The sequence below is a fragment of the Emydura macquarii genome, unplaced genomic scaffold, assembly GCF_026122565.2.
Source record: "Emydura macquarii macquarii isolate MOO-44397 ecotype Brisbane River unplaced genomic scaffold, CSIRO-AGI_Emac_v2 contig_691, whole genome shotgun sequence".
NCBI lineage: Eukaryota > Metazoa > Chordata > Testudines > Chelidae > Emydura > Emydura macquarii.
In genome coordinates, this window is record NW_027130828.1 from 12210589 (window position 1) to 12228426 (window position 17838).

The 17838-nt window shown below is 56.7% G+C and overlaps 1 protein-coding gene across 2 annotated transcripts; it reads left to right on the top strand.

Annotated features, from left to right (window-relative positions):
• The first annotated feature begins 212 nt into the window (after positions 1-212).
• On the top strand, positions 213-17055 carry CERCAM (cerebral endothelial cell adhesion molecule). Of its 2 annotated transcripts, XM_067542106.1 has the most exons (14): positions 305-442; positions 1686-1742; positions 3806-3916; positions 4932-5049; positions 5656-5790; positions 6786-6990; positions 7398-7517; positions 8175-8251; positions 8928-9034; positions 9773-9905; positions 10355-10482; positions 10816-11019; positions 13186-13457; positions 15461-17055. In XM_067542106.1, the coding sequence occupies exons 2-13, from the start codon at positions 1720-1722 to the stop codon at positions 13445-13447; spliced, it is 1623 nt and encodes a 540-aa protein (XP_067398207.1). In that variant the 5' UTR covers positions 305-442; positions 1686-1719; the 3' UTR covers positions 13448-13457; positions 15461-17055. The 2 variants fall into 2 exon arrangements, with proteins under 2 accessions (XP_067398206.1, XP_067398207.1); XM_067542105.1 differs by lacking the exon at positions 1686-1742 and having other exon boundaries at positions 213-442; positions 13210-13457.
• Positions 17056-17838: the final 783 nt, after the last annotated feature.

Here is a 17838-nt window from a genome sequence, read left to right on the forward strand (position 1 = left end):
AGGGAGGCCAGCCCTGCTGATGCCAGGTGGGTGACACCAGAAGCCCGTCTGCAGCTCCGGACCTACCAGGCTTTGTCCCTTCCCCACTGTGTGCACCTCCCTCCCCTCCCCTCCCAGCCCGGCCCCTCCCTCCTCCGCCCCCTTCCCCGCCCCACTCCCAGCTCGTCTCCCCGGCCGCTCCCCTCTGCCCGGCCGCCCGCTCCCTCCCCAACATGCGCCCCGCCGCCGCTGCTCTGCTGCGCTGCGCCCTGCTGCTGCTGCAGCTGCTGGGGGGCTCCCCCGGGCGGGGGGAGGGACGGGGGAGCCCCCCCGCAGGGCAGCAGCAGCAGGAGCTGCCCACCGTGGTGATCGCCATCCTGGCCCGCAACTCGGAGCACTCGCTGCCCCATTACCTGGGGGCCTTGGAGCGCATGGACTACCCCAAGGAGCGCATCTCTCTCTGGTAAGGGCTGCCCCGGCCCCCGGCCCGGCTCAGGGGGGCACCAAGCCTTCTCGGGGAGGGCAAGAGTGCGGGCGTGCCTCCTAGCTCACAGGGGCCCTGGGGAATAATCCAGGGCTGGGGTCGGGCTCCAGGGCGAGGAGGGGCCGCCTGGTGCTGCAGGGCGCAGCAGGGACACGGGGGGTGAAGCAGGGATGTGCTGGTGCAGGATGAATGCCATCAGTTCTCTCCTTCCTCCCACCGCCAGGCTGGGGGGAGCCCCCTGTAAGATTCTCTCTAGAGACTCCCCTCCCCCAGTTAAAGGGATGCTGGGCAGTGGGGCGGCAGAGGGGCGGGTAGCCCTGAGTTATGGGCTGGACGCTTTTCCACAGGCCAGAAGAAAATACCCCCCGCCCCAGGGAGGAAGGAAGTTCTCTCTTTGCCCCTGGAGGGTTATTGCCATCCTCAAGCCCCTCTGCATACCCATGAGACGCTGGTGTCTGGAGCTGGGACCCTCATCCCATCTGCTCTCTGCAGCCACCACAGACAGATCTGACAGCCTCTCATATGAGCTTGTAGGAAATATTACCCCAGGAGTATAATCCTTGTAAAGAGCAGCTGATCTCTTTGCCCTGAGCGAATGTCTGTTCGCAGCTGACATGCCCTGCTAGAGACCCAGATCTGGGAGCCATCAATCCAGGCTGCAGCGCCAGCTGGGCGACTGTTCCATCCTTACCTTTTTCCACCTCGGCTGCTTGAGGTTTTTCATGTGATTTGACTCCCTGTCTGGAATTCCCAGCGTTGTGGCCCAGAATAGCAGTGGGGTGTGAGAGGAGACACCAGTCCTGGCCTCTCCCAGCAGGAGGTGCTGTAGAGCAAGTGCAAGCGCACAGTTCCTGGGGGAGCTGAGCTCTCCCATCGGGAGTCACTGTGGGGAACGGCTTGCTGCTGCAGAATAATTACTCTGACAGTCTCAAACAGAGGATCATTGGTGGGTCCCCTTTGAACTGTTGTCACTGCCGGGTGTGTGGTGACCTCATGAGGCCAGGAGTGGGTGGGAATATTTACTGGTCTCGGTGAGTTGGCATAGACTCATCGGTGAGGGATGGAGTATTTGAGGAAGAGGATGTTGTCCTTTGGGGCACGATCAGGACCATGGGAGCAAAGACTCCTCTCTGCCCGGTGTTGCTGGCCGGGGCTGAGAACTGGCACTTCCAAAAGGTGTTTTCTTTTTTTTATTTCTTACTGTTTCACTTGCACAAGAGAGAAGGGGAGAGAGAAGCTAGAGGAGAGCAGCATGGATGAGAAGAGGGGGAGGGGACTGGTGAGTAATTGGCTGGTCTGCTCAGCTCTGCCCTGCAGGGCTGACTCTTATTACATGCCCTGCCTGTCCAGCCCCAACCTGTGCTGGGCAGCAATACACTATATTAGTCAGTTTCCCCCATCTCAGTTGGAACAGGACTCCCCACTTAATCCTGGCCATGTCCTGCGGGTGTCATCATGGACATGGCACCAAGGCGGGGCTGAAAATAAAACCGGGAAAGGAGGTTGCAGGCAGTCTGTGCAGCTGACAGCCCTGCATGGAGTGCTACACAGCAGGGCCCAGAGCGCTGAGATTCCCTCCAAGCGTGGTGCGGTGTTTGATGTCTGGGCAATGTGGGATGGAGATGAAGCGATGCCTTTCTCTCTGTCTCTCTCCTGTTACATTGGGTTCTGCAGAAGCCCAGCAGTCTGGAAGGTCCTGAGTGGTTTTTAAGAACGTGCACACTTGTGTACTATTGCGTGGCTGCCCAGTCCCGCACTAAGGCGTGTGGTGAGCAGGGTGGGGAGGTGGCAGAAGGACTGGAACAGAGAAATGAAAGGATGAGATCGGCTAATTTCAAGTTGGGAAGAGCCTGGTCTGGGGACAAATGAGCCCTTGTGTTTGGCAGCTACCCAGGGACAGGCGGGGCACTGTGTGTGTCTCTTTTGTGCTAGTCGGAGAGTCTGCAGTTCGGAAGGAATTATCCCTTTACGTTCCCTCTCCCAGCAGCAGAGTTTTGATTTCTTAAAATTATATGTTAATTCTCCAAAAGCTTCCCGCTTGCTGCCTTTGCTGGTGCCAGCATACCCAGGAGGTATTTATAGCGCAGACGCCAACGTTATGTGACCGGGTTGCTCATGGTCCCCTTTTAAAGGGATAGCAACACCTCCAGGGTGGAAGCAGAATTCACAAGATGGTTTAAGCTCTTCTGTGCCTGGATAGGAGCATCCTGGGTTAAATGTATTCCTGAGGCACATACAGTTACACCAGTGATGAATTTGGCCCACCTGGTCCATATTAGAAAACTGGTAAATCAGTATACAGCTTTGCACTTACAGAGATGGTGTAATCCCCATTTAACAGATGGGGAGACTGAGGCATGCAGAGGTTAAATAACTTGTCCGCAGAGCTGGGATTAGCACCCTGGAAATCTGATTCCCTTTACCCCCTGCGTAGCCATTAGACAACACTCCCTGCAGAAACGGGTGTTTCTGGGCCAGTAGCACTGATAGCTTTGTGACAAAGGAGAGCAGGGAACCAATTGCATGCTTAGAATTGCTCTGCAGAGCATGGCTGGCATGCTGCCAGTAAGGCTGGGCAGTCTTGACAGCTGCTAGAGGGAAATTCCTGGTGGAGCCCTGCTCCCTAATAGTCAGCAGTCCCAGTCAGTCTCATGCTGCCACTGCCCATGAGTCCAGGTGGTGGTCCTAGCCAGTTCCATGGAATTTTCCCACTCAGCTGAGAGCACTTTAGGAAGAACCTGCTTTTGTATGGGTACGAACATCCACTTATATCAGATGGAATAAAAAATTAGATTTAACCCCTCATGCTTCAGGGCATGAATCAACCACACTCTGACAGGGGTCAGGAAGAAACTTCCCCTGCAGGTAGGTTATTCCGTAATTGTCCACTGTGGGTTCTCCTGAAGCATCTAGCACTTGCCACTGTTGGAAACGGGACTCTGGATTAGGAAGACCATTGGTCTGATCCAGTCTGGCAGTTCCTGTGCACTGTCTTCCCCAGTTCTGCCTGTAAGGCTAGCCCTGTGCTTGAGACACTCAGCTCCTTCATTCACACTCCCTGTGCCTCTCTGGGGTCATGAGTCTTCTCAGCTACCTGGGATCCTTGTTTGTACAGTAGCTCTCTGCTGATGTCCAGTTGTGTGGGCTTTGGCGGTTGGGAGGGGGTTACATAGGCCAGCTGGGGACAGGTATCTCCCTAAGAGCTGCCACTGTGGTTTCCTTTTGAGTTTCATAGGGCTGTGTTGCTGGGTTTGGGGCTGGAGACTGGAAGGCACGTGGAGCAGAAAACGCAGCGGGGAGAAGGGGAGAAGTGAATGTCTCCTCTGCATTCTGATTTCTCAGGTGTGCAACGGACCACAATATTGACAACACGACCCAGATCCTGTGGGAATGGCTCACGGCCATGGAGAAACATTATCGCTACATTGAGTGGAGGCCAGTGGAGAAGCCCAGGTAAGGTGCATGGCCTCCTTGGGCTTTGCTGTAGCAACACGTCCTAGCAGAGGGTGTTCTGTCTATTTCATGCATAGGGAAGCCTAGGCACAGAGGGGCTGAGTGACTTGCCCAAGGCTACAAGGGAGTCAGTCGGAGCTGGATCAGAACCCAGAAATGTCTGGCTCCTGTCTCTGCACTCAGCCTGCCAGACCTAGTCACTGCAGTGTTTTTCTCACATGCGGCTGTGTGTGATTTGCAGCTCCGGATCTGGGGCATAAAAGTCTTTGCATGGAAGTGGGTCTACCACCTTCTTCCACCCTATGCTGGTTCTGATCCAGCTGAGGACAGGACGCACAGATGGGGTCGGATGGGGATGGCTTTCTCCCAGCACCGTCGCTGGTATCACAAGCCCTTGGGTGTCACCATGAAGAAGGCGTCTGAGGTTACCGACCCATTTGCGTTGTGAAGGTCTGCCCGCTGTTTGGCAGGGCAGCTGCCGTCTGCCTCTCCTATTCTGATCTACCCAAACCTGCCCTGCCCAGTTCTGTTCTCTGCTGCCTTGTCCTGCTCTTGCCTGGAGCCGACTGCACAGAGAGAGATCCCACAGGAGCGAGAGGCCCGTACGCACAGATGGAGTGAGAGGCCCTGCACACAGATGGAGACAGGGAGAGTCTGTTTCCATACAGTCTCCTGGCTGCTGCTGGAATGCGTGCGCTAGGGTAGCTGACTGCAGCCTGACCCAATCCTGAGCCTGCAGCACTAGTCAGTTTCATGTTTCTCCTCTCCCCACCTGGGAGGAGTGGGCTGGGCAGAGCAAGGATTATGGGAGCTGAATGGCTCTTCAGTGGGAGACGCCTCCCCCTGCTGCCCCAGGGGGACTCCAAGCTAAGCAAACCCTGCCAAGATGAGCCCTTAGTCAAGACTGAGCTGATCCTGCCCTGCCAAGCTGCTTAGCCATCAGGCAGGCACGTGCAGCGAGTCTGTAAGTTCACAGCCACGGGCAGGTTATTAACTCTCGGTTTGCCTGATGCAGCTCTTACCCTGACGAACTCGGCCCCAAGCACTGGACAGACGAACGCTATGAACACGTCATGAGGCTCAAGCAGGAAGCCCTGAGCTTCGCCCGGGCGGAGGGGGCTGATTATCTGCTGGTAAGAGAACTCTGTAACTGGCCCAGCAGGGCCCCCTTCCCTCCTTTAGCGCAGGCAGAATTTCAGCCCTCCCTGAAGGCCTGATCTGGGGGAACATGACCAGCTTTCAGGTGCACTGAGCCCTGCCCACAGAGGCCCAGGGCAGAATTGTTCCTTGCGGCCGATTTCTCCGGGGCTGCGTCCAGCCTGCATTGACGTGACCCCGTTCTGGAAGCCTGGCGTCTTCCTAACTTAAACTTGATGTCCCCGGCTCCTCTCTGTTTTGTTGGGATTGCTCCAGCACCACCGTCCATAGATAACATCGCTCCCCATGCACCCTGCAGGGCTGTCTGTGTACGTCTCTGAGAGCCCCCTGCTAGGAAAACACCCTCAAAGGGTTTCGCTCCCTCGCTGAGAGGCTGGATGTCGAGGGGGCAGGGGAACCCTGGGGCTTCCCGGAGCACCATGGAATCCTGCCTGCTCCGGGCAGGCCACTGCAGGGAGGGAGCTCTCCCTGCTAGTGCCCGGCTGCCAGGTGGCTCGCCTGCCTGCATGTGTTGTGACAAGGATGCAGGCCCCGCTTTGAGTATATTGCTCCTGGTAAGCAGGATGTGTGTCCGCCCCTAGTTCACTGATACAGACAGCATCCTGACCAACAACCAGACCCTGACCTTCCTGATCTCCCAGAACAAATCCGTGATCGCCCCCATGCTGGACTCCCAGACGTATTACTCCAACTTCTGGTGTGGGATAACCCCGCAGGTAAGCCACCTGGGGCGGGCAGGGGGAATCACTTGTGCTGGAGGATGTCCTGTTTGCTGTCACTCCGCCTGGGTGCTGTTGCCAAGCAGTGGTGTATGTTACCCTTGGGGTTGCCCCAGTCGTGTGGTTCCCGATGGACCTGGAGCCAAGCCTGGGAAAACTTCTTCTCCCTTTACCACAGCCAGGAAACATCTCCAGCCCAGGGGCCTGTCTGTAAGATTCCTGCTCAGTCCTTCCTCTGACACAGCTTCCACTGAAATCTGGGGCCTTTGGCCTGAAGAAGGCTCTTGGGCTGGGCCCCCGCGTTGAACCGTCACACTTGGCACGGTGACGTTCAGATGAGCTGTGCGCCGCTTGCTCGGTGCTCGCCCTGGGGCGGCTTCTGTGCAGCTGCGTGAGGAACCTCACTCGAAGCACCACCTCTGCCCTTCCGGGCACCCCTGCCAGCCCAGAGTCGCTCCCAAGCCCAGCCCCTCAGAGCCAAGTCACCCAGTCAGTTCGGGCTTCCTCTGAGAAATTCCACCAGTGCGTTATCTTATCAGATGTGTGCCAACCTGCCCGTCCCGCCCCCCACTTTCACATGAGCTACTGTCTCCTGAAAGCTCCGAGTGGCCTCTCATGTAGCCCCATCTCTGCTGTGTGGGGTCCAGACTCTGGAGCCTCGGTTAGGACTGGGGAGGAAACCTACGAGCCCCACCTGTCTGTGTTCAGCCGGGCAGGTGTGATCTGCTGGGCGCTGGGATTCAGTAGGGAGGAAAGTATCCCCCCCAGTGTCTCTCTCCCTGGCTCAGAGGCTGGATGTTGAGGATGGAGGAGAAACTGGCGTGTTGGAGGGAGGCAAGGAGCCGGGCGTCGCTGAGGGAGCTCTCCATGCTGGAGCCCTGCCTGCTCAGGGTGGATGGGGGAGACGGTGGATGGAGGAGATGTGCTGCTTTGGCACCCCCCCCACCGCCGGTCAGTGGGAATTACGGTGGGGTGTGTGTGTTATTTCCCAGGGTTACTACCGCAGGACAGCAGACTATTTCCCCACCAAGAACCGCCAGCGTGTGGGCTGCTTCGCCGTCCCCATGGTGTACGCCACCTTCCTGATTGACTTGCGAAAAGAAGGGACCGCCGAACTCGCCTTCCACCCGCCGCACCCCAACTACACTTGGCCCTTCGATGACATCATCGTCTTTGCCTACTCCTGCCAAGCAGCGGGTGAGGATGAGAGGGAAGGGGCAGAGTGAGAAGGGAAGAGGTGGAGGACCCGGGACTTCCTCAAGGCATCCCCGGCCCAGGGGGGCAGCTCGAGGCCAGCTGGATGTTTGCTGTGAAATTTGAATCAGCCCCCATGTAGATGTGGAATTTATGGATCAGACAGAGCAAGGCATTCCCTGATGAGCCATCTCCTGCCCCGGGCCGGCCCTGCACAAGCCCCTTTGCCCAAGGCAGGGTGGTGGGTGGAGGAGGTGGAGGGTGGGCCTGGTTGAGGCATTAGGAGGGGCCCAGCGATTGTGCTTTGGGGGTGGAGTGGCACGGGGAAGGCTGGTGTGCAGAGCTCTCCGCAGAGAGGTTGGGAGCAGGGGCTGGTGGCCTGGGTTACTCTGCCTGTTGCTGTCTTGCAGGAGTCCAGGTCTACGTCTGTAACCAGGAGCGGTTTGGCTACATCAACGTGCCGGTGAAATCCCATCAGACGCTAGAGGACGAACGCATCAACTTTGTGCACCTCATCCTGGAAGCCATGGGTAAGGGCGCAGGGGCCCAGCTGCTGGCACTGGGGGAAGGACAGGGAGCTTCAGGCTGGGGTCCCAGGCCTGGGGCCCGGATCAGCCTTGGCATGAACAGGTGCAGCTCCACTGAAGGGAGTGGAGTTTCACCCGCTTACACCAGTGGTGAATCTGGCCCGTGGACTTGTCTGAGCAATGGATGGACAAAGCATAAGCGATTATTGTCCCGGACGTGAGGGAAGCACGCGGGGTCTTGGCTGGGTGTCTGTGCCGTGTGGGGGCTCACGGGCTTTCTTGCCGGGGGTCACAGCAGCAAGCCTAAGGATGGAATGAGCTGTGGAAAGTGGAAGACCCCAGGTCAGCCATGAGGCATGCTGGCAGGGGATGAGGGGGGCTGCCTGTACCATTCTGGGGGGCTCTGAGGGCTTGAGCCTTCTGAGCCGTCCATCCAGCCCCAGCCCACACTAAAACTCACTTGAACTGAGAGCTCCTATGCCAACAACCAGCCTGAACCGAATCCAGGGGGGGCACAGTCCCCAGTAGCTTTGAGCTCAACGTGGCCAGCTGTGTCCGGTGAGGCAGTGACCCAGGGGAGGGTATTGGTGCTGTCTAGGCCCATGGAGTGAGGGCTGTGGGCACAGTAACTCATCTTAGCCATTGCTCCGTCTCTTGCAGTGGACGGCCCCCTGATGTACCCCTCTGAGCATGTTTCTGTCAGCCCCAAGCACCCCGGTAAAATGGGATTTGATGAGGTGAGCAGCCGGCCGGAAGTGAGAGAGCATTTCCCCTCCCTGCCCAGCCACAGCCCCCTCCTGTCCCTCCACCTCCCCGCGCCCTCTGGAGCCTGCCCCTGCGGCACTGGCCGGCAGAGACGCTGCAGGGTGATGTGAAGTACCCCAGCCCAGCTAAGCGTGCTGCCCCGTAGCCCTTGCTGAATGAAGGACACTCTTCCACCCAGATCCCTACCCTGGGAGCCGGTGGCTGCCCCATTAGACCCGCATGCTGGGACCTCAGGGAGCAGCACGTTCAGGCCCAGCGCAGAGTTGAATCATGGGAGAGGACAGGTGGCTGGCGCGGGAAGTCTGGCAGCAGCCCTGTCCCATGAGCAGAGGTCCCTGTGTTCCCATCTTGGGGAACGAGTCTGCTGTTGCTTCAGAGAGGAGGGTCCTTCCTTCATCCCGCTCACTGCCATGGAGCAGAGCCTGTTCCCCTCCGCTTGCCCAGCTGGGATAGAGCTTTGTCCTTCCTCTGTGTGCCAGTGTATCGCTTTCCCTTCAGTCACAGTGGCCTGCCCGCCACTGCTTGGAAGAACCCCACGTAGACTGTGTCCCCTTCTCTTGGCGGCTTCCCTTGGTGAGCGTGAGACTGCATCCTGCCTGGGTCTCTATCCCAGTGTTTCCCAGGCTGGGATATTTGATTCTTCTTTAGATTTTCCTGATCAACCTGGTGCGGCGGCCGGACCGGCGCCAGCGGATGCTGAGTTCTTTCTATGAGCTGGAGATTGACCCCCTGGTGGTGGATGCTGTGGATGGGAGGTGATTGCTCTGAGCCGGGGTGGGACGATAACACCTCCTGGGGGGAACGTGTTTTGAATGCTGGGTGCAGGCCAGTTTCTTGCTCCTAAAGCTCAGTGCGCTCATTGGTGCTTGGGGTGGGGGATGCGTTATTACACTGCGCAGTGAACCAAGAGGGGGAGATTCTGCTAGTCTGGGATGGACCAACATTGTGTTCTCAGCTGGGTTGTCTCCTGAGCAAGGGACTAGAAAGGCAGATGTCAGGCAGGGTAAGACACACGAGTCCCTGGCCCTGGGCTCAGCCTGCCAACCTCTCCGAGCACAGCCCACTGAATCCTCAGCATCCTCAGCACCTGGCCACAGGCAGCAGTGCCGGAGCGCTCCACCTCCCCCAGGTGTGGCCAGGTCCCTCTTGCGAGGTGCTGTTGGGGTAGCAGGGGGGTGCTCCGCTGGTTGAGGAAGCATCTGTGGGAAGGGAGTAACCTGCCCCCGCTTGGAACTAGCCCGTGTCCGTGCTAGGTAGAGCTCCCCTCCGAGGGTGGTGCTGGGCAGTTGAAGTGCCTGGATCTGACGGGGCCAGGAGTAAGGCTACAAGAGGGAGGTGCTATTGCAGGGTGCAGAGTGGTGGGAGTTAGAGATGGGAAGGATCTATCATGGCCACCTCATTTCACACACCCCCAGCCCCGGTCAGTGCAGGATTGTTCCCTATGGCCTGTTCTCCAGTGCAGCCCTTCTCTAACCATGCCTCTTGCCCTCCAGCGCCCTGAACAGCAGTGACATTAAGATCCTGGGTGTGGATCTGCTCCCAGGATACTATGACCCGTTCTCGGGCAGGACGCTCACCAAGGGGGAGGTTGGTTGCTTCCTCAGCCATTATTACATCTGGAAAGAGGTAAAAACCGAAGGCAAAGGGAGATGATAAACAGGGAGGGGGAGATTACACAACTGCCATGGGGCCCTAGTCAGAGTGAGACAGGCCCTGCCCCACAGAGCTTACGGTCTAAACAGACAAAGCAGGGAGGGGAAGTGACTGGTCCAGGGTCACCCAACAGGCCTATGTCAGAGCTGGGACTAGAACCCAGATCTCTTGAGTCCTAGTCCAGTGCCCAGCCCACTGGAGTCTGTTGAGCAGCTCTGCTGGTTGGCATGGTGCCATCAGCAGCAGCCCGAGAGGGTGGTGTCTCCTCTGCCCCATTCCTCCGTTCTGGGAGGCCGTTATTCACAACAAGCCCCCACCCGGATTTAGTTTCTGGACTGGTGCCGCTGTTCCAGGGCAGGGACGGGAGGCCCAGGAGGCAGTGGCAGGGTCGCTAATGACAGCCACTCGGGCTCTCCCTGCAGATCGTGGAACGGGGGCTGGAGAAGTCGGTGGTGTTTGAGGATGACGTGCGCTTCGAGGCCTATTTCAAGGTGCGGTTGATGCGGCTGATGGAGGAGCTGGAGTGGGCAGAGCTGGACTGGGACCTGATGTACGTTGGATTAGCCCGCAGCGAGGCTCAGGGGAGGGAGAAGGGACAGGGCTGGACGCTGGACCCATCCCGAGTTTGCCTTCTGAGTGCCATCACTTGAATCCCCCCATGGTCCGGGGGGCCCTTGCCCGATTCCCCATAGGTTAATGCCCTCCGATGCTGGCTACTGCTTTCAGACTGCCCCCAGTACTGATTGGAGCCAGCCGCCTGGAGATGAGTCTGTCCCATTCCCATCCCCTCGAGCCACCCAGACCCCTGCAGCGTGGCTCTTGCCTGGCATTGCTGCAGGCCCTGCTCCATCCCTTAGCTGATGGGCGACTTTTGCCTTTGCAGCTACCTGGGCAGGAAGCAGGTGACGGCAGAGGACGAGGAGCCGGTGGAGGACGTGCGGAACCTGGTGCTGGCTGAATATTCCTACTGGACCCTGGCCTACATCATCTCCCAGCGGGGGGCCCAGAAGCTGGTCGCGGCCGAGCCCCTGTCCAAAATGCTGCCGGTGGATGAGTTCCTGCCCATCATGTATGACAAGCACCCGAAGTAAGGATAGGATCTGGCTGCTGATCCGTCCCCGGGCAGGGCTGGCACAGGGCTGGCCAAGAGGGGGCAGATCCCAAGGAGCCCAGTGCTGGTGGGCTCCAGTCCATGCAGATCCCCCCCAGGCCTGGGAAAGGGTTTTGGATCTGGTCTCCTCCCCAGTCAGGTGTGACGTCCCTTTACTAGTTTGGTTTGCAGCTCAGGCTCCATTAGCAGCTTGGCTGTGTAAGTGAAGAAACATGCCCCCACCCCCACCCCCCGTGTTATTCATGCGCTGAAAGAAAACATCTGTTACCATGAACTCGTTCCCCTCCGCCGTCGCTGCGCTCTGGTCTATGGAAAACAGTCGTCAGTGGGCTGGGGGGAGGAGGCGCAGCGCTGGGAGAACAGAGTCGTTGCTGGCTGAGCGCGGGCTGTGTGAAACGAGTTTAAGAACATGAAAACAGCCATGCTGGGTCAGACCAAGCATCTGTCTAGCCCAATGTCCTGTCTTCCACCAGCGGCCAATGCCAGGTGCTGCAGAGGGAATGATCCGTCAAGTGAGTTTGGAGGATCTCAGCTCCATTTCCAATGAAGGATCAGCTACATCCCCCTGTCCTATCATCATGGCTGATCTCTCCCCCTGGCTCCCCTTAATGGCTGACTGGGCCATGGAGACTGAGCCCCCCTGATACCCATGGGTCACCCCCCCCGAGGTTAGGTTTGAGGCCAGCCTACAGGACACTTGCTCTGCTGCTGCCCATGTTCTACGGTAGGTGGAGGGCTCTTGACCAGACGGTGTTCAGCAGCACTGAACTCACACGTGGGCGGTGAGGCGGGAGAAGAAGTGCTGAAAAACCTGGGGGAGCTGAGAGTGCAGTGTGCTTGGCTAAGGAGTCTGTGCATACATGGCTGAGGGTCTCCGTGCATGCTTGGCTATGGATCTCAGAGCCCCTTTGCACAGACACCAGGCTCTAAGTACAGCATGTGTACAAGGCCACCAGCTCCCCCTCAGCATTGCGTCCCCTGTTCATCCCCATGGAACGTGCAGTCCCACAGATATTCAGTCACAACCCCGCCCAGCCACTCCAGGATGGCCATGTGTCTTGCATCTTCTGCAGCTGTTTTAGGTGCTCTCCCATTCTGATCAGGCTGTTGCAATGGGCTGGAGCTCTAGTTTTCCAGTGCTGATTTCCCGCCCCTCCTGTGGCTGGTGGGAGGGTGGGGGAGAGAAATGCAGACTGGGCTGGGGGGAGAAAGATGGGGGGATGGGAAGGTTTGTGAGAGAGAGATGGAAAAACAGAGGGCTTAAAAGAGTAAAGGGAGGGCTGGAGGAGGAAGGTGGGTGTGAACCAGGAACTATTCCAGGTTCCAAGCTAGCTAGAATAACATCTGCATAGGCCCTTTGGCCCTGGGCCAGCCCATTGGCCTGACGGGCCAGCTGAGCGCCCTCCTCTGAAGGAGCCCCGAGTTCGCTATGAACGGCACAAGGCGGGGCTGGGTGAGCTGTGGAGATGGATGTGACCAGCATGACCCCCAGGTGTAGAAGGTGGCACCACGGATCACTCCAAAGCAACCCCCCAGTCCAGCTAAGGGCTGGCAGGAACCTTGCCCCGGGCTGCTGGGATGCAGGATCTTGGGGAGTGGGTTGCCAGGAGCCTCTCAAGAGGCATCAGGAGGAGGTGAGGAAGCCGCTGGCTGCCCAGCATCCCATTCCTGCTGCACACGGGGTCCTGCAGCCCTGGCAGCCTGCAGGGTGAGCTCATCCCGGGATTCCTTGTTTGCTGTAGTTTAACAAGGAGCCTGGGAACTGCTTGGCTCTGCTGCGGACATTGAGGAACATGTTTCTGGGAAGCCGGCCCAAGCCAAGCGAAGTGCTTTGGCTGCGTTTTTTGAGCTGCTCCATCAAGGCCGGGGGATGGGTGGACTCCTCTCACCTACAGACTCTCACTGAACCAGGAGCCCCCCTGGAGTTCTTGGCTGCCATCCCCAGCAGGAAATGCTCTTAGTGATCCATCTAGGTGCTGTGTCTCAGGGCACTTCCTCCTCTTTGGTGTCAGAGGCCCAGGACCGCAGCGTTAGAGGGGAAAGGGGCTTCCCTCCCTCCACGCTATGGGCAGACCCTGCTGTCCCCCTGGGTGTATGGATTTTGTTCTCCAGCCCCTTTTACATTCTTACCCAGCCACACAGATTTTTCCGCTTTCCCTTTTCTAGCCAGGATTACAAGAGGCATTTTGCTAACCGAGATCTGCTGGTGTATTCGGTGCACCCCCTGCTGGTTTACCCAACTCACTATACCGGGGACACCAAGTGGCTCAGCGATACAGAGACTTCTACCATCTGGGATGACGACTCCAAGAAGACGGACTGGAGCGGCTCGCAGAAAACACTGAAGGGTTCCAGAAGCAACACTGGCCACTCCCTCCGCTCGACCTCCAGGGATGAGCTCTAACATCTGGCTGGTAAGCCAGGCCCAGGAACATCTGCAGTGCATGTGTATACACATGCAGATTCGTATCATGAGTTTGTGCAGAGTTTGCTGCCAGGAAATGCTGCCCTGGAAACATGTCTTATGGATATGTCTGAAATCATCCTTTTCATCTTCAATAGCAACTTCCCCTTCCCTACCCTCTTTCCTTATGGACAGTGGGGAATTTGCCTCCCAACCCTCTCCCTCTGGGAGAAGTCGGTATCCTCATCCCTATTCTTCAGAGGGGGATACCTCAGCTCTGAGCTGGATTTGCACATTGTCAGTGGCAGGTGAACAGAGCTCAGGATTCCTGATTTCCAGACCTGTGCTTTAACTACTAGACTACAGCCTGTGTGAGCAGTGCTGTCCCACTACTCCCCCTCAATACCAGTCGCTCCCCCAAGAGGGTATGCAGGAATATCCAGGAGGCTCACACTCGTCATTACCCAGGGGTTCTGACATCTGACCAGCTGCTGCAATGTTATATATAAATTAGCAAGAAACTCCCTATTGTTCTACATTCCAAGGGTTGAGGACTTGGGAAGGAAGATACAAAACCAAACCATAGGAGGTTCCATCAGTACTAACAGTGTACATTTGGGAGGGGATGTTGTCTACTGGCTAGAGGAGGGGACTGTGAGTCCAGTTTCCTAGGTTCTATTCCTGCCTGCCACTGATTCTCAGTGTGACCTTGGGCAAGTCACTTTACTGCGATGTGTAAAATGAGGATGATGTTCCTCTGCTTCCCGGAGAGGTGGTGAAGCTACATTTTAGCTGTTGTTTGTAAAGTGCTTTGAGCTCCTCAGGTGAAGGCGGCAGTGGGAAAGAATACATTGCTCCTGGCATCCCAAAGGCTCCCTTCACGCTCTGTTGCCTACTGGCTAAGGAGTGTGGATGGTATAGTTCACAGGACTTGCACTGTAATTGGAATATGAGACAGTACATGATGCCAGACAGCAGAGCAGCCCTGTTAAAAACCTACACGTCGTCTGCCCCAAACCAACACAGCAATCGTTAATCCTCTGTCAGAATTTCCAGGACAAAGTCCTGCTGTCTGGCATTTTTAATGCTAAAAGAAAAACAATCGCTGGGCAAGAGTTGAGCATTGAAGGGCTCAGGCTGGGAGCAAATGAGCTGGGCAAAGTTTGAAAACAAAAATAACTTGCCCTTATTTCCGTGGTAAGCACATGGTGGATCATGCAGACGGTCTGGAGTTTAGCGTGCTAGTACGTCCCTTCTCCCCCTGCTCTGCCCTGAGCTGGCTGGCACCCTCCTCCCCGGAGATCGCTGCGCAGAGTTGGGGCTGACGGGCTTCACTAAAGGGGAAGAGATTATCTTTCACACCCAGACTTGTTAAGTGACCCTGTCTGGATCTGAGATGAGCCAAACAGAGCAGGAAATTCAAAGCGACTGCTGACACTCCAGCCTGAACATGCTGTCGTGGGCTGCCACATGGGGGGAGGGTTGGGTTCTAAAGAGTGGGCAACTTTCTTCCTTCGCTCTCCAGTTCTGTTCTGGCTGTAGATGGTGACCATGTGGTGGGGATTCTGAGCTGTATCCAGCCCTGCACACTGAGGTCCCCTCTCCAGCCTCAGAACAGAGGCTGCAGCTGTAGCAATGGGGCAAGCTTCCTCCCCGCAGATCCCCCACCCGATCCCTGACCACGTGGGACCCTCTTTGGGGGCGGAGTGGAATCTGCTCTGTGGGGCCCATTCACACCTTGTTCCTTTTATTGGCCTTCTCCACAGAGAGGCCAGCAGTGGCAGGGGAGATGCACAGCAACACAGCCAGGCCCTCTTGCAATGAATAGGGGGACAAGCGTCCTGTGGGACACAGGGAAACCCAATGCCCAGGAAGGGGGGAATTAGGGGCAGCAAAGTATTTAGTTTCACAAGCTGGCGCTGCATCAGCAAAAGGCGCCTCGCTGCACCCAGTGGCACAGCAACCAACCCCTGCTTTGCACCAGTAACACTGGGATCTCGCTTCCTTTTCCAGGGATGTTTCCCATTTCCTGGGCACTACCAAGGAGGAACACTGCGGGCCCTCTGCCCAGCTGCGGATTCTGCTGGTTCCTTGCTGAAGATGCAGCTGTGTTCGCTTGACCAAAGGCGGGTGTTTAAGCTGGGCCCATAACCTTCACTCACTGTAGACCATATGCAGGATTTGCACCGAGGATCGTGCTCGACTATCTGGACACCTCTGCTGGGTGGTGAAACTTTTGGTTTAGCCCTTTGCAACCTACTACTTCTTGTTCCCCATCTCTAATGGTGCATCTCCCTGAAAGGACAGAGCCGTTTGGAAATGTACAAGGCTCGGTAGCCTTCCAGGTATTGACTTGCCTGGTATTTTCAGACTGAGCTCGTTCCTGTAGGGACACAGGAGCCCACTCGGCTGAGATCTGCCTGGCTGTGGAGCCAGGGGCCCTGTTAGAGCCGGTGGCTTATGCTGTGTATTGATTCTTTTTGTAATACTTGTTTGGATGTTGTCTTATTTGATCAGCTCATCCTTCTGCTCCAATGGAATCAAAGCTCTTTCTCTTCTCCACCTCCAGTTGGAGCCGATTACCACCGGGTGTGCCTTGCTGAAAAGGGGCTGGCACCTAGACAGGAGGTGATGGGTGCCTAAGCAATGCTTAAGAGGAAGAGCCTTGCCCCAGACAGACTTCTAGAGTTGTGGCGGAGAATCCAGTACAGGGCAAAAGCAATGCAGCTGATTGCAGTTTAGGGTTCTCTTTGCATTAGGCCGGGCTGCCTGCTGGGCTTTTCCCTCCTGTGTGGTATGTTTTGACCGAAGTAAGCAAGCCAGCAGGAGGATTAACCTCTGTTTAAGCCAACTCACCTATACCTTGTCACCATCTTGTTCGCTGTAGCCCCTTCTAGTGTTTTCTAGTGTGTATTGCATTTGTTCTCTCCTGGGGGCAATGAGCATGTGTACAACAGTCTGCAATGCCCAGATTGCCTCCCTTCCTGTGTGTACAGCGCACTGGCAGTGCCCAGAGCATGCCTCTGAATGCCCCATGGAAGAGGAATGAGCTGTTCCAGTATAAGACACCTTTATACCAGGATAACTGCAACCACATTAGGGGCTGTACTGATATAACTGATAGAAAAATCACACTCTTAACTGACGTAGTTATAATGGTACAAAATCTGTGTGTAAATCAGCCGGTAGTGGGAACAGAGAACTGCGGGGTGGACTCAGCGTGGGATCCAGTATATATGGGTTACAGTGGGGGATGTCACTGTGTGAGAAACCTTTAGCACCATCATAACTATAAAGATGAGGCATTGAGTGGAAGAACATGCTGGGTGTTGGCGCTCTGTGTCTTGAGGGAGGGAGCTGCCTGCCTTCTGGCTGTGAATTTACCCCATGTGTTGGAGAATTTAATGCCAGGTCTTTGGGTGACATCAAAGAAATGGCCCCTAAAGTTTCTTGTTCAGTGATTGAAAAATACATGCTTCAGACTGCACCAGGGCCTGGAGCCATCACAGGGTGACCCTATCTCCATGGGGCCTTCAGTAAGGGCAGAAGGGGAGAGGAAGCTATGGACTAAATGCACCAGGCCTAGGACTGTCACTGTGCATGTAGGATAGGTGTCAAAGTACTTCACATGTCATGACATCTTTTTACATCCAAAGCAGCTGAATTTCCTTGGCCTGTATAACCAAAGTCCCAGCTGCTGCGTTTAAACCAAGCTGGGCAGGGCCAGTGTCTTTAATGCAGCTTTGCACCCTTCTAATCTGTTGCCCTGGGAGGGTCTTTTCATGCTCATTCCCACGTAAAGGGGGTTGATTAGGTGGAGGGGGGAGTGTCAGGGACTCAGAATCCCTGAGTCAGGGAGGGTCCATTTAGCCCCTAACTTGTCTTCCAACAGTGCCCAATGCCAAGTGCTTCAGGGGGAATGCACAGAACAGGCGATGAGCGAGTGATCCATCCCGTTGCTCATTCCTAACTTCTGGTCCCACAGCCTTTAGGAGCTCATTGATTTTTCAGGGGGGGTCAGAAGGTGCCTGCGACAGCAAAGTTTGGGGCATCCAGCACAAGCCCCCTGGCCTGGAGGGAAAGAGCCCAGGCCAGGGAACACCCTTCAGGTGGGGAGATGGAGGGCAGCAAAGCCTGGAGCCCCAGCCCAGGGATCCCCATTTTGTGTGTGTGTGGGGGGAAGCTGGCCCAGCCCAGGGATCCCCAGTGTGTGTGTGTGTGTGTGTGTGGGGCCCAGCCCAGGGATCCCCAGTGTGTGTGTGGGTGGGGCCCAGCCCAGGGATCCCCAGTGTGTGTGTGGGTGGGGACCAGCCCAGGGATCCCCAGTATGTGTGTGTGTGTGTGGGGGGGCAGCCCAGGGATCCCCAGTGTGTGTGTGGGTGGGGGGGCCC

Excerpts from the sequence above, each read along its gene's own strand:
- CERCAM (XM_067542105.1), top strand. The coding sequence starts at position 213 with ATGCGCCCCGCCGCCGCTGCTCTGCTGCGCTGCGCCCTGCTGCTGCTG. Across the intron at positions 5,791-6,785 it reads GGTGTGGGATAACCCCGCAG|GGTTACTACCGCAGGACAGC; the intron begins GTAAGCCACCTG and ends GTTATTTCCCAG. Across the intron at positions 7,518-8,174 it reads CCTCATCCTGGAAGCCATGG|TGGACGGCCCCCTGATGTAC; the intron begins GTAAGGGCGCAG and ends CGTCTCTTGCAG.